The sequence below is a fragment of the Trachinotus anak genome, unplaced genomic scaffold (genome assembly GCF_046630095.1).
Source record: "Trachinotus anak isolate AG129_WGS33_773 ecotype Australia unplaced genomic scaffold, CSIRO_AGI_Tana_v1 ptg000010l, whole genome shotgun sequence".
Taxonomy (NCBI): domain Eukaryota; kingdom Metazoa; phylum Chordata; class Actinopteri; order Carangiformes; family Carangidae; genus Trachinotus; species Trachinotus anak.
Genome location: NW_027273861.1, coordinates 3,647,404 through 3,663,388, shown reverse-complemented (window position 1 = coordinate 3,663,388; position 15,985 = coordinate 3,647,404). Strand labels below are relative to the sequence as shown.

Genomic DNA, 15,985 nt, shown 5'->3' with positions numbered 1-15,985 from the left:
GTTCGCTCTTAACTATTATGTCACTTTATTTGAATGACTCTCCTGTGTATGCCTGTCTCTTGTTTGTCTGCCTGATTAAGAATGAGATGATCTGAATGTTATATAGAACCAGTCAATGAATGTACATTTCCTTAAGTGCTGTACTTAAGTACAATTTTGAGGTACTCATATTTAACTTCAGTCTGTCCATTTTATGTTATTTTATACTTCTACTGAACTACATTTTGGAGGAAAGCAATGAACTGTTCCCTCCACTACATTTATTTGATAGCTTTAGTTATTAATTACTTTTCAGATTCAGGTTAATACAAATGTTTAAATAACCTTATTGATTTTGATTATTATGGATTAAGTGCAGTACATTAGTTAAAGGGCCCATATTTTACAGTTCTCCAGTGTTTTATTTCAAGTGTTGATCTCCATCAGAAGATATATTTGTGGTTTTAAGAATCAAAAACCATCTCAGTGTAGTTTTACATCTCTCTCAGGCTTCTCTCTGGAGCTCCAGTGACAACAGGTCAGTGAACCAATCAGAAGAGAGGATCTGAGCCTCTCTTCTGATTGGCTGACTGTTTTCTGAGTGATCAAATGAAAATATAGCAGATTCAAGTAAACACTCAGAAAAACCAAATCCTCCAAGGTTGGATGTTGGGTCCAGGTGGGCGGGGCTTGGGGCATGGCTAAGGGTGGTGACTGCTTTGTTGTGACATCACAAAGTTCCAGTGGTCCTGACAGCTGGTTTTAAGGCTCAGTTTTTGAATACAGGCTGTGTGCATTTCTCTGTGGACTGAGGCTTTGATACTTTCACAGTATTTATATAGAACCTAGACCTGCTTTCTAATCAAAAAACACACGGACATCTCACTTTTTAGAAAATGAGACCTTTAAAACCATTCCACCTTTACCGGCTGCAACATCAGTCATTATAATTCAATGATATAATGTATCGTATATAATTCTGAATTGGGTCTTTCTGCAGAGTTAGTGCTTTTACATTGGTACTTTAGGTATATTTTGATGAAAATACTTTTATACTTTTGAATGCAGCACTTTTACTTGTAACAGAATATTTCTACACTGGGGTATTGTTGCTTTGCCTACAGAGTGAAAGTATACCTTGCCTGCATGTTGACCTCTCAGCCTGCACACCTCCCCCTCCTACTCTCCCTGAGCTTCCAGTCTCCTTACTCACACAGTTACATACAAGCGCCATGTGTTTTACTACAAGCTGGAGGGGGAGGCTTCTCCTGAAAGTTGCTGGCGGGGGAACCAGTGGTGCCCGCCGCTAAAAGCAGCAGGGGAAAATTTTTCTAGAGCACATACTGACACTTGCTGTTCCGCCCTCCTCTCCTGCCTGGCTTGCAAACTGAGCTAACAGCGAAGCTACTGTCCGCAGGTGAGGAAGCTTCTCAGTCAGACATCAGCAGCAACCTGCCCGGGGTGTTTGGCAACACAGGTAGGCTGTGCTCGCAGCGCTCACAGGTAAAGTTATAGTAGTAGCTCTGTGTTATCGGTTGAGATTATAAGTAAAACGGCAAAAGGACAGTGAAGTGTAAACTCAGGAATTCTTTTTTTTATGTGAAGCTAACTTTTCGCGATGTTAACTTTAGCTAGCTGTGTCTACACGGTGACACCTTACAACGAGCTAACAGCCGAAGTTAGTTCACAAAAGGTGACTTTGAAGATTTGCTGACGCCCCGTCGGTAGATTGTTAGCTGCTGTCGGTGTTTGTTGGGAGTGAAATCATTCAGCACTTCTGTCTGTTTTTAGCCTGTACACTCTGAGTTTTAGCTAGTTTGGTTAGCTGAAATCAGCCGGATGAGTGGGGTCGGGTCTACTCACCGGGATAAGGTCAAGACAGCCGCCCAGTTTCCTTGACAACAGTGCGGAAGTTTCTGGTAAATTGTGTTTACACTGTGTCCTGCACTGATTACAGCACTGACAGGATTCAAGTCCAGCTGTTTAGGTGTTTTATTAATGTTGCAGGCTGATTTGACGAGCTTTTTCTGTCCCGGGAACAACAGGTGTATTGGTGTTATTAAAAGGTGTGGATGAGCTTCAGTTTACTCATCAGAAACCCGCACCTGCAGTGACAGGAGCTAACAGATCTAGCACACTTTCACATTTTCCAAGTTTGCTTACAATATGTTGCATAGGGTCACATTCTTATTGTGGCACATTGATTCTGTTTACAGAGGCTCTAAAGTGAAGAAGTTTCAGGTGCCCTCTGGATAAAAAGGCAAGCCCCAGGGGTGCAAGGCAAAAAGCATTACTGGCCCTTCCAGACGGTGCTGTTGCTCCAGACTGCTGTGGAGTCCTGACTGGAGAAGAGAGGCTCAAGAGAAAATATGTCCACCGACGAGGAGCCCACGTTCACAGTGAAGCTGCTGCAGCTGCTGCTGCTCTCCACCTACTGGGGAATGCAAATTTGGGTTACCTTTATTTCAAGTTGGTACCACACACACACTGGATACACCTACACCCAGACCTTGATTTGCTTCTGTTCTAGCCCAGTCACTACACTCATGCAGAAACCAAGGTGTGTCTGTAGGTTGCTTATAGAGCCAGGCCATTCACATTCTTGTTTACACACTTTGCAGCAGTTATAGAAATGACCCCTTAACCTCCAGAACATTGCAACATCTCAGCTTCCTGCCAGTATTCAACCACAAACCTTGTATTTTTGTCATGCTGGTACAGTGGTATACCATTGTGGCTGCATTTATGCAAAGACCTTTATGTAAAACTGTCTTCTTGCAACCGTAGAGGGGAGAAGCAAGGTATGGCATGCACCAAGCAGTTTTATTGTTGTGTGTTACTAAGTGGAATATTTTAATTTGAGTATACTTTTGCAGGTATAACTTAATTTAGAAAACAGCTACTTATCCTTGTTATTTTCAGTTTTTTTTAAATATTGTAGTCCATGTATATGTAGTAACTCTTAGACCTTGAAGTGTTAAGGTTCCCTGCAGTGCTAATGGGTTGTTCTGATTTCTGCACAGGCTTTGTGATGGACAACCACCTGAACAGACACACATATGGGTTTATTCAGAGTCGTCTTGTCCCGTTCTACCTCCACCTTGGTTCAGCTTGTGCCTTCTTTAACCTCACTATCTACGCCGTGTACCATCCCAGCGACATGCTGAATGATCGGGAAGCCTTTCAGGTGTGTCGATTGTTCCACATCGTCACTTTGCATAAAACCTGTTAATGGAGTATTACCTCAACCTCGGCCTCTGCTTCCCCCGCCAGATTTTCATCTTCTTTGTGTCGGTGACTGTTGCGGCTGTCAACGCGCAATGGTTTGGCCAAATGACATCAGAGATCATGGCAGACATGCACCTCATTGAGCAGGCGTGCGGATTGGGTCAGGATATCGGCCTGTCATCTAACCGTGAGGCTTACGCCAAGCTGTGTGAGACGGATGTCAAATACAGACACCTCAGCAGTCGCCTGTGGCTGTACAGACTGCTGTCCTCTCTCTGTAATCTCTGCTGCATAGGCTGCAATTTCTACAGTCTCTGTTACATGGCTGAGAACCTTGTCACGCTGTAAAACTGACACACAGCAGCTGGACTGTAAAATTGTTGAAACAGTCTGTCCCTTACAAATCAAGAAGATTTTTGTATCAAAGCAGTAAGTTATATATTTAATACAACATGTCTTTCTTTCCGTCTCTGCCTTAATTAGACATTAGATTGGCCCTGATGTTCTTTTGTCTTGGGGAATAATGAAAGGACATAGTCCCATGCAATTATTACAGCTCCTGGTTTTGCCAGTTTTCAGACAGTCATGGTCAGTGAAGCTGAATTACTCTCTTAAACGCTGTAGGGAGACAAATCAGTTCCTGCAACATGAGTAATGCCTCACCTTTCACCCAGTGTGGCTGAGGCTAGTGGCTGCCTTGTGCTGATGCCTTTAGATTTCCCTTCACTGTAACCATAAGGTACTTTACAGGAATCTAAAACACAAGGAACACTTTTTACATCTTAGTACTTAATATCAGAGGCACCACAGGCAGAAAGTGGTTCAAAGCACTGCACAGTTTTTATTTATAACCTGTGGTAAGGGAAGTGTTTCCTTGTTCCACAGTCCTGCTCTTTCTGTTTGGGCGGAGTTTTAATACCTCGTTGACAGCGTGGTGTCACAGGTTTGTCTGGCTTAACTTATGTTCTTCCTCAGAGACCTGTGGGGCTGTGCTCCCCTTCCCCTCAGAGTGAAAGGTTGTGCTTTCTTTGTCCCTGCTGGCTGCTGCTGGTATGAAAAAGAAGTCTTTTACATATGATGTACAATCAGTTCTGCTTTTAGTCCAACCCAAACACTCCTGCACCACTGATTTTATTTCTCTATTGGGAGCAGAAGTTAAAACCAACAAACAAAAAACAGTTCCGTGTACTGAAAAGTAAAAGAGCAGATATTATAAGATGTGTTGTTGCGCAGCAGGTTGGGGTAGTTGTGAGAATCTTCCAACTGGTAGATCTTTGTTTTAGTCCCACTATTATCACTATGTCCTTGATGAGGACACAGTGACACACACAACTGGAAATACTAGTTTTGCTGAGCAGGTTGTAGTAGTGTAGTGTAGTGTGAATTAATCCAGACAGTAGTACAGGTTTTTTGGGGGGATGATAGTGTTGTTTAGATTTGCTGAGATGATGTGGGTCTATTTTGATGAGATGTCTGTAATAATAAGAATAATATTAGTACAGAGCCTCCAGAAAATCATTGGGTTTTTTCCGAATTACTTTTGTGTTAGCTCACAGTGACCTTTACATTATGATGTGACACTTTATTGTATATCTTTATTGTGAAAGGCTGAGCTCTAACAGTACATTGACAGCAGCTGGGGTTGGAGCTGTGACTGTGTGAATGGTAAATGCTGTGGACATAGCTATGGCTGCATCTGCACTTTGACTTCTCTTTAAACATATTAACGTTAGCCAGGAAGGCATCATGAAGCCAGACACTTGTTTAGTCCCTGTGCTTCTGTATGACATGAGATGCCAATTCAAACACACAGGAGTTCATGCATGGCTCTATAGTAACCATAACAACCAACGCTACAGTGACTGCCAAAGCTGTAACCATCCCATGCAGTCACAAACAAAGCTACAGCAGCAGGTACAGAGAGATCAAAGTAACTCGTTAACTATCTCAATATTAGCTGCAGTGAAACAGACTTGCAGCAGAACCAGGTCTGTGTTGGCTGAGCCAACAGCTGTGGTCTCAAGCAACAGCTGTAACATACATAAATAAAGATCATTACACATCAATGCTGTATACTACTGTCAGAGCTCAGCCTTCCTCTGTGGGTAAGAGGAAATGCATCACAAAAGTAGAGGGGAAAAAACCACTGTGACCTTTCTATCTGAGGACGTGAATGACATCTTTGCACGCATCTTTTCACGCATCCCAGGATGAGCTCCGTGTATGTTGCAATGTTTCATTGTGCTGCACAGGAAAATCGCATCAGATCTTTTTATATATTGGTGAAGGATTTCAAAAAGCTATCAGGTCTGTAGCTTGAGTTCCTCAAGTGTTTTGTGCTTTATTTCACAAAATCACCTTTTGCTGTACATCAGTCTGAATGTGTCTGAACATTATGATCTGGTTGTACAGAAAAACTAAATTATGCAGCCCTGATTAGAATTGAAGCAAATTTATTTTTGAGTTTTGAGCTTTTTCTGGTCCTAGTTACGTTGTTGTTGAATCTGTGGTCTGGTATGTATTGTTGTCTTTTTGCACATTTAAATCATGTCAATTAATTAGTGCCTCCTCTGTTTGTTTGTCTTGGTCTCTAATACATGTCCATTACACCAAAGAGAAAATACCAACCGAACTTTAGTAATCAGTGGCAGCAGAGTACAGATCCTGAAACTCCTCTTTCCTCTTCTTTTTAATTGTTTGTTCTAACTGGACTGATGAAGGTGCTTATTATGAGCCCGTTACTGGCAAAAACAATGCAAAATTATTTGGTGGTTGTTTTGAATTCTATAGTTTTTATATGATGGTGCCTCTTAGCTCGGCCAGTTCAAAGTTATGTAAAATTTGACAGTTTTGTGTATCAACATAAAAGCTGTGTTTGGATTGGATGAAATTTTAGCAGATCTTTTAACATGAATTTGTTTCAATGAACAATGAGGTCAAAGGTCATGAGCTGTTTATGGTAGTGGGTTTGTATCAAAGATGTTTTGACATGTATGGTCTATTTTTTTGTATAAAGACACGTCTCTTCATTCTCTGTCATCTTCAGCCTGTTTCATTAAAGTTTGACCACTATGGAGTCGCTCAGGAAATGCAGGTATTGCTTCATTAACTCAGATTCTATCTTTACAGTGCAGCCTGTTTTCTGTTGTTCTGGCTCTGTACTTCATACACTGGATTTAAATAGAAACAGCCGAGACTGACTGACTTTTAGCTTTAAATCTTTTTGAGGATGCTTACATATTTTGTATGAACAGTGTAGGTTTGGGGGCCTTTGTAGCCCTCAGTGTAGTTCTGCTTGTATAGAGTGAATCACAAATATAAATAAGAAGACATCCTCATCACATATGGTGTGGTTTGTAAGCTGGTTGTACAGAAAGTGGACAGAAAAAAATCACTTGTGCAAGACTTGAATGTTTGATTTCGGTGACACCTAGTGGTGGAAATAGGAAAAGATGAATGAAATGAAAAGCAAAGATGTTAAATCATGTCTTGTTTTAAAACAAATCTGGCAGATATAAGAAAAGGGAAGCATTGATCTACTGTAGTTTATGATCAAATGCAAACACAGTTGATTGTAGAACTAGGATGTCTATAAATAACTGAACAATTACAAAATATTCATGGTATCACTAATGCAAATGGGACTAAATTTTGATATTATGGGGAATCAGAAAGTGGATAAACATAATGAAACGACACAATCCTAAGACCTGACCAACAAATCCGAAGGAATCCATCATGTCAACAGAAATGTTTTAATGTAAAAATACATCAGTGTTTCAGCTACAAAACCATGGTCCATCAACCGTGGAGATCAGCATCAACAATTACAGCCCACTCCATCTACAAAATGAATATTAGTCTAAAAAAGTAATAAATATAAAATGACGTAGATAAAAACTTAGAAAAAAAAGCCAACACATGTACCTGACTATTAAAGATTTAGATAACCAGATTTTGCTTGTAATACTTAAAAAACCCCCTGAAATGTACGTTTCATGAAGGTACAATAATCTCATTCAACACATGAATGTAACAGGAGGTGAGGCAATTCAGTTTCACCCTTTTTCAGGACTGACCTCAGTTAAAAGTGCGACAACACTGAAAAAAAGAAATGGGTCCCCTTGTTTGTTAATTCTGCATAGAGAGAACCAGCTACAACAGACAGTCTGTAATACTGAGGGAGCAAAATGTAAACGGTTCACTTTAAATTGTCTCCCAAAAGGAGACAGAAACATTATTTAAAGCCACAATCCTTGATGGGAATCGACAGCCCACTGCCCATCCACTTTGGTTGTTTCAAGGATGAGATTAGATCACTGTCACTGCCGTCCATCTCTAACAAGCTTCCAACAGTGTATGCGCAATAATCAACAGAAATGTGAGTGAATCAGATAATGACAGTGTCAGTGCATCTCACTGTGCTTAGAAGGCATCTAAAGTTACATTCCTTGTAAACAGCAAAACAGACAAGGCAATAAAAAATAAGGATTGTGCCTTTAAAATCACCATGACGTAGTATTCCCATGATTCGTCAGTACACACTCGTGCTTAAAACACTTGATCATCCCAGCCTTTCAATACTGTGTTCAGGAAACATGATGTCATCTCAACATTTAACACTCAGTTTGTCTAAATGTCAGGAAATGTTGTAATATAAATAACACGGCTTCCCTTCTTCTCAATACTCAGAAGTACAGTATCAAAATACAAATGTTTAAAAAGAAAACACCATCTAAAAGTCGACCAACAATCCCTCTGGAGGGTTTCGTAACCATGGCAGCAACAGGAGAGTCAGGGAAGAAGGCATGGCTTTCACCATGATGCCATTCCCATCAATTCCTCGCCTTTGCTAATAAAATACTCCATAAATAAAAGTTGTAATAAAAATAGAGCTTCCTGTAGATCAGCATAAAAATTATTAAATCCAGTGTCTCTGTCATACAACCACCTTGCCCTTGATGTCCAGCTTGTTGTTTTCACTTGTTTTGCTGGACTGCTCCTCTGTGAATGTGATGTAGGAATACACCAGGCTGCCGGCAATGCTGCAACAACACAGAGAGCAACTGTGTCACAGTAAACAAACATGAAGACAAAATGTGAATGATCAACAGTACTTAATCTAACCATCAGATAAGATGGCAGGATAACAAAGCTTTTTTTGTTTGTTAAATACACAACAATGTGAGACAAGAGGTTTTCAAACTGAGGTCTTTGGATTAATGTTAGGATGACGATTAAAAACTTTCACAACTGCTGAAGGCAAAATGAGAATTGAAAATCATGGTGTTATTTGTCACATCAGTGTTGAGATAGACATGTTGCAGCACATCACCAATCATGAAACTGGCCATATTTCCTAACAAGTTTCAGCAAGCACATACGAATTCCTGCAGCTGTGTGACACATTGACATCAGATCTACAGCATCTGTATTAACATTGACCTTTTCCTTTTCTCACCAGGAACAAATCAGGTAGGAGAGCAGCTGAAGATGATTCAAATGTTTCTCAGGATCATAAACCAAAGTAATGGTCAAATTAAAAATGTGCAAAAGCTGTTGTTGAGGAGCAAAAGTCAGGGGATCAACAGTACACCCTCTGGGGACTATGAATATCTGTACAAATGTAAAATCCATCCAATTGTTGAGCTAACCTAACACAACTGAGTGACACTGCCATTCATTAAACAACACTGTATGATAATATAATGCAACATGGTGAAAAGCCTGATGAATGAGTTGTGTTGGGGAACATTTCTGCTTAAGGCCTATTTGAAAAAAAAAAATTGATTGATTGATTGAATCTATGAAGACAAGTAGACAAAATTGTAGAAAACAGACCCTATTATTTCCTACCTGATATTCAAACCGATGAAGTTAGTCCAAGAGAAAATGTAGTCTCCACTGAACACCATCCCAATGTATGTGACCAGGACATTCTGCAAAACAGAGAAAATATTAGGGGTAGGGGAAAAAAATCGATTCACATAAGAATTCTAATCATCCACAATTCTGAATCGATTCATAAACTTCAAAAATCGATTTTTTATTAACGTTCCCCCGTCTCTCTGCGCGTCCCCAGGGGCTTCCGTACACAGAGTTGAAGCAACTTGGAAAAAAAAAAAAAAGACGCGGCACAACTCTACTGTGAAGGGGCAGGAGCCATGGAGGAGCAACAAATTCAGCCAGTCCCATCTTCAATGAAGGCAGGAGTTTGGACTCATTTTGGGTTTTATTATCTCCCTGGGACACAGCAGCTTGACATGAATCATTCAGTATGCAAGGTTTGCAAAATGAAGGTGAAGTACTTTGGAAACACTACAAATGCCCGTGCACACATCGCACGTCACCACCCAGAGTTAAAAGGAGTGACGGCGGAACAACAGCCACCTCCAGCAGCCAGCCAATGTACACTACACCAATTTGTCAACAAACTCCCAGCCAACTCTGAACGGGCCAAAAAAATAACTAAATCCATCGCCTGTTTTATCTCAAAGGACCTGTGTCCCTACAGCATAAATGTTGCCTTTTGTCTTAAGTTTGCCTTTGTGTGATTACATCATTGGAATCAGTTTATTTAAAAATCACATTATCTTATACAAACTGTATTGTTTTGATGCCATAATTTGCCTTAACAGACTATGCATTGTATCAATTTTTGAATCGAGAATTGTTTGAATCGAATCGTGACCCTAAGAATTGGAATCAAATCGAATCGTGAGACACCCAAAGATTCACATCCCTAGAAAATATGAATAAAGTTTGTGTGTTTCAGTGGGTTTGACTGTTGCTTCACACAAACATGCAGCTCACCTTGATGCAGCCCACGATGGTAGTTGTTAAAGCAGAGTTATACTGTGTACAGAGCACAGTGGAATACATCAGGACAAACCTGCAAAACAAAAATGTCATCATATTACCCAAAGCTCAACACTTGTTCCAGCATGAAATCAGATTTCACAATAGTAATGCAACATAACAGACACATTCAGTCAACTGTTGGCCTGGAGTCTAGAGCTCAGCCACTGACGTAACAGCAATGCCACAGAAATGGTATAATCCAGATGTTCAATTCTGGCACAAAACACAATCCTGCTTACTTGTACAGAAACATAGATTTCACACACAAACTTTGGTCTCTGTCTTACCCCATGATGCATGAGAGGATGAACTGGCTGAGGAAAATCATATCAGACCAACCATCATATTCCACTGCCTGACAAGAGAGGAGCATCATGAGAAACAGCAAAGACTACTGGTGAAAACAGATGCATACAAAGCATAGAAAAAAAGAAGATTAAAAGTAGATAGATTATAAATTTAAGTCAGTGCTCCTGGACGTGTCTGTCCTAACATTTAGTGGAGAGAAGAAAATTAGGAGGAGTTGTTAATCACATTTTAGGCGAGGTCATTGTTGCACTCACAAACCATGAATGGTAAACTAGTCGCAGACTTTTGTACCTCATGTACATACTTAAAAACTCAACACTGAGTTTCTAATAGCTTTAAAAGGTAGTAGTCTGCATCTCCACTGTGGTTACTCAGTGGAGGGGAGTTGTAGGCGCTGCTGTAATAACTCCACTAGGTGCATAATAGCAGCTTTGTGCCTTTCTGGCTGCTGGGCCCCAGCTGGGCAAACCAGAAGGTCTCTGCCAACACTGACCAACAAACAGACAGCTCATATTTACAGCATACGCCCATGCTTTCACATATGTTCACTTGCAATAACTGATCAGTAAAAGGCAAGGAACTCACAAGAATGACTAAATTTGACATATTAGCCACCGTTCAAACAAGCTAAATTCACATATGGAACCTATAAAATCTCCCACAGGAAAAGATTTTGGATGTTTTAATGAAGTTCACTGGAAATAGAACTTAGAGAAGGGACAGACGAAACAACAGAAGAGTCAAACTGCTTACCTTCTGCACATCTCCAGTCACATGAGCCAGCAGTAGTGTTGGAATTATCATAAATAATGCATTATAATACAATAATCCATATTTCCCCAACTCCTGTGAGAAAGAGCATAGACACAAATGGGCAAGGAGCAACAGGAACATGAAAAATAAGCAGAGCCAGAACAGAGAGGGTTATTCACAAGTCCTTCAGTGCATTCCTCACTAACTAGCATACAGATGTCATGCATGGCCAGCCCACTGCACAACCTAGAACCTCTTGTTAGCATCCATCTGATTCTGTTTCACGTGTCTCCATCTTTCACTCCCTCCCAATATCAGTCACACACCTCTCTGTTTAGCTCAGTCCTAGCAGATGGTGCTCTGTAGACATCACAGACTAAATCTGGACCTAGTTCTGCCTCAGCTGTAACGTGAGAGCTGAGCAGTCTGCTCATGTGACATTAAAAAAAAAACTGACTACAACAATTTCTGACTAGGCAGTCAAACAGTTATTAACCAGACTGGTAAAAAACAAGGCAAGAAAATGTTTAAAAATAAGATAACACAGCAGCACAACTGCAGAGCAGGTTTAAACAGGGATAATTAAATCCATTTAGTGTGGAGTGAAAAGAACCAACTTAACACGTGTTCCTTTGAGCCAGACACTGAAGGACAGTTTGGGTTCTCTAAATTCACCAACATGAGCTCAAGGCCAAAAACAGCTCCTACCCTACAATGGCAACTATTCATCAGGTGGTGCAGCCTCATACCTTTGCGTCTAATTTTTGTTTCACATAGGCTCCGTTGGCTGCAGTCAGCACATCGTTCAGGAGAATGAACACGTAGCCTTGTAGGTCAAAGGACAAGTCAGCACTACGAACAGAGACAAGAGAAAGCGATAGAAAGTGTTTTGTCACTAACAGTTTAGCTGCGGGCATGCTCTGTTTCAGCAGAGCTCCTTTAACTACAGATGTGCAACATGTGTCTAATGACCCTGAAGATGATATCACTTAAGTGGGCACATATATCAGGACCAGACCACCCTTTGTAGTGAAGGTAATTCTGCTTCAGTTAACAGCCGGACACCTGGATGTAGCAGAACTTACCTTGCAGCTATGAACGCCCCAAGGATCATTGTAAATACTGTCAGTTGGACTGGCCTGGAGAACTTCCTCCTGCCAAAGGTCAAAGAATAGCAGAGCAATGAAATTCAATCGGAGTGCTTTGAGCTGCAAATAAAAGCCAGTGATACAGTACAAAGAGACAGGCTTGGTTTTTTTCTACTAAAGCCATTCCTCACTAAGTTTAAGGACCAGTAAATCACCAAGAAAAGTGGGTTATCTGTTATGTGCAATCTTACTTGAGCAGAAAGCCCTCAGCCAGCATTGTGAATAAAATGGAGAACCTCCTGAGGACAGTGAACATCGGCAGACTAGAGGAAGAGGACATAAAATGCAATGATAAATACTAAAGGATTAAACTTTAACTTGGCAAAAACATCAACAGCCATGCCCAATGAGCTCATGACATTGAATGAACCTCCCTTCAACCATCTTTCGGCCTGGACGGCTTGGCAGTGGGGACTTACTTAAGCCTTTTGGTTCCAAACAGACCAGTGATTTGATTTCCCACATAAAGAAGAGGTAGTGGAAACGTCTAGAAAACAAGGTTAACATATTTTAGGCATTGTAATCAGAAGGGACCGCACTGCAAATCAATTCAGTCCTGAGTCAGTAGATTAAACCATGGAGAGAAAACTGATCCCTGAAATCACATTAAAATCTGTTTTCAGGAAAAAATGTTAACAACAGTTCAAATGTCCCAAATGATAACATTTTCTGCTTTTTTTTTGTTTTAAATGACAATAAACTGAACATAGTTAAGCTTTGGACTATTTTTCCAGCAAAACAAGACAGGGACTCTGGAAGCCGGCGATTGCCACTTTTCATTCAAAAACAGGGGGTAGATAGTCTCACCTTGCGAGGTATGGTCTCATCAAAGTCCGGGAAGCTGATCACCCTCGCAGCCTTGCCCACCCACAGCACAAGCACAGTGGCCAACATCTGCACACACGCATCCAATTGAAAATCACTTTTAGCTCTGCCAGCTCTAAGAGTCGTGTTTGGTAACGTTAAAAAAGGTAAAAAAACCATTCAACTTACTTGTCCAATTCCCACACATATTGAGGAAGGGAACCTGAAACAGCAGAGTTGAGCCACCGTTAGTCCCAGTGAACGTCACAGGCTGAGCTCAGTCACCTCCTAGTTAACCCTGGCAGGCTAAAATCTATCAGTCTTGCTAAAATGCTGATGTTAAGTGAAGCTCTTCTGTCTCGATTCACCAGCCGCCCTCGCTAGCCAAAAGTTGCCGTGAGCTAATGAGCTGCTCCGCTCTCCGGCCAACACAACTTCCAGTAGCTAGGCTAGCTAACACGGTAGCTTTTCTATCACAACCGGCAGAGCCGTTATCGAAAACCGTTACCTGTAGTTGGTGAGGACGCTTTTATTCACCACGACGATGAAAAACGAGCTGAGACCGTAAAACCCCGCGGCGAACAGCTTCACAAACACTGTGAGAGGTTTGTCCGCCATCCCCGACAAGTTCTCATTCCTCTCTGACTGACGGTGTCGGCTCTACCCCTGCCATCGCCGCACCGCTTCTCTCTCTCCCTCTCTCTCTCTCTCACTCACTCACTCACACACACACACTCTCTCTCTCGCTCTCTCTCTCTCTCTCTTGCGCGTTCACGACACAGCTTCCGCCGCCTGAAGTCTGGAGCTCCCAGAGCATGAAACATTTTTCTGGTGCATGTCTGCTCTCTGTGATTAACACCAGCGGACTGCGGTCTATCGGATTTCACGGGGCTGGAAATATGAACCACACACTGATAATTATTCACATTCTGGAAAGCAGGAGCTGGATGGAGATGTTTATCTTTTCTGCAGCTGTAGTTTAGCCCACACTTCCATCCATGTTGGATTGACAACTCCAGAGCACTTCCTGGAGTTTAACCTTACATGTGATCAATATAGTCCAATCACTAGTTAGGAGATATATTGCTTATTGGCTATTGTAGACTGTTAATTCTATATTTTAGGTTTCAAATTGCTTATAAACTGTATTGAGATTTTTTTAACTACTATTATTAATGTTACTTTGTGTGCATTATTTTTCATTTTAATAAATATGGTTGGCGCTGCAACAGACTGTGCCTTGAAACTGCTTGGCTTTAGAAGCTTCTGGCTAATTGACATAATCTGAGTTCAGTGGAGGTGTACCTGTGGAAGTATTGTAAGGGCTACCTTCAAACTCAGTGCTTCCTTGATTGACATCATGGAATTGAATTGGAAAAAAATCAGCCAAGATGTCAGAAGGAAAATTGTGGACCTCTGCAAATCTGGTTCATCCTCAGGAGCAATTTCCAAACACTTGAAAGTTCCTCGTTCATCTGCACAAACTAGATTAGCAAGTATAAACATCATGGAACGATGCAGGTGTCATACCACGCAGTAAGGAAACATGTTCTGTCTCTTATAGATGAACTTACTTTGTTTCAAAAAGTGCAAATGAATCCCAGAACAACAGCTAAGGACCTCGTAAAGATGCTGGAGGAATCAGGCACAAAAGTATCTACATCCACAGTAAAGTTAAAGGCTGCTCAGCAAAGAAGAAGTCACTTCCCCAAAACCAACATAAAAAAGGCTACAGTTTTTTCAACTGCACATGTGGACAAAATTTTACTTTGTGGAGAAATGTTCTGTAGTCCGATGAAACAATAATTGAAGTGTTTGGCCACAATGACAGTCATATGTTTGGAGAAAAAGGGTGAGGCTTGCAAGCTGAAGAACACCATCCCAACCATGAAGCACGGGGCAGGCGGCATCATGTTGTGGGGGGGGCTTTGCTGCAGGAGGGACTGGTGCTCTTCAAAAATTATGTGGATATATTGAAGCAACATCTTCCAAAAGGACAATGAACCTAAGCATACTTTCAAAGTTGTGGCAAAAACAACAAAGTCAAGCTGACTCAGTTCCAGCAGCTCTGTAAGGAGGGATGGACCAACTTCAGCAACTCACTGTGAGAAGCTTGTGGAGGGCGACCTGAGACATCTGACCCAAGCTTAACAATTTAAAGACAATGCTTCCAAATAGTAACAAAGTGTGTGTAAACTTATGACACACTGGGAATGTGATGGACGTAGTAAAAGCTTAAATAAATCATTCTCTCTACTATTATTCATTTCATGTCTTAAAATGAAGCAGAGATCCTAACTTATCTAAGACAGGTGATGTTTATTGGGAGTAAATGTCAGGAATTGTGCAAAACTGAGTTTAAATGTATTTGGCTGAGGTGTATGTTAACTTCAGCTCTATCATAGTGTTAGATTTACTGTTCAACCACAAGATGGTGGCAAAACACTTGCTTAATGACGGCAACGGCACCATGACCAGTTAAGTTTAGTGTTCACTGTATGTTTTGATGCAGAGTATTATCAGGTCTGTGTTTGGAGATGACTTTTAATTTGCCTTCAGTGTTGGAAACAAGTTGCACAAATCAGGCCTTTGTGACTGTTTTTATCATTGTCATCAGTCTTTAGGCCAATTCATGACATATTTTCAAGTTTTGTTTAAACCTTATTCTAAGTGTATTTGCATGCAAACGGCAACTGCACAACAACTGTGTCCTGTACATTTTATTTCAAATGGATTTTAAATTGATATTTTTGATATTTTGTCCAATCTACACTTAATAATCAATAATGAGAGTGAAAATGTTTTTAGATTTTTTTTTTTGCAAATCTATTAAAAATCAAAAACTGAAATCTGTCATTCAGAACCTTAATTCAGGGTTTTGTAGAAGCTGCTTTGGCAGCAGT

The 15,985-nt window shown here is 40.8% G+C and overlaps 2 protein-coding genes across 5 annotated transcripts; one reads left to right on the top strand and one right to left on the bottom strand.

Annotated features, from left to right (window-relative positions):
• Nucleotides 1-1,180: 1,180 nt before the first annotated feature.
• On the top strand, nt 1,181-6,236 carry LOC139626572 (transmembrane protein 205). 4 transcript variants are annotated; one of them, XM_071486956.1, is made up of 4 exons: nt 1,181-1,396; nt 2,196-2,448; nt 3,003-3,166; nt 3,253-6,236. In XM_071486956.1, exons 2-4 carry the CDS (start codon nt 2,349-2,351, stop codon nt 3,553-3,555), a joined length of 567 nt encoding a protein of 188 aa, XP_071343057.1. In that variant the 5' UTR covers nt 1,181-1,396; nt 2,196-2,348; the 3' UTR covers nt 3,556-6,236. The 4 variants fall into 4 exon arrangements, with proteins under 4 accessions (XP_071343057.1, XP_071343055.1, XP_071343056.1 ...); XM_071486954.1 differs by having other exon boundaries at nt 1,181-1,456; XM_071486955.1 differs by having other exon boundaries at nt 1,181-1,482.
• A 712-nt stretch (nt 6,237-6,948) lies between these two features.
• Nucleotides 6,949-14,086, bottom strand: LOC139626564 (nucleotide sugar transporter SLC35D2-like). Its single transcript, XM_071486943.1, has 12 exons — nt 13,591-14,086; nt 13,272-13,305; nt 13,086-13,172; nt 12,698-12,765; nt 12,470-12,541; nt 12,216-12,284; nt 11,880-11,982; nt 11,131-11,223; nt 10,356-10,423; nt 10,021-10,099; nt 9,064-9,146; nt 6,949-8,252 (listed from the first exon to the last, which is right to left on the bottom strand). Exons 1-12 carry the CDS (start codon nt 13,698-13,700, stop codon nt 8,147-8,149), a joined length of 972 nt encoding a protein of 323 aa, XP_071343044.1. The 5' UTR covers nt 13,701-14,086; the 3' UTR covers nt 6,949-8,146.
• Nucleotides 14,087-15,985: the final 1,899 nt, after the last annotated feature.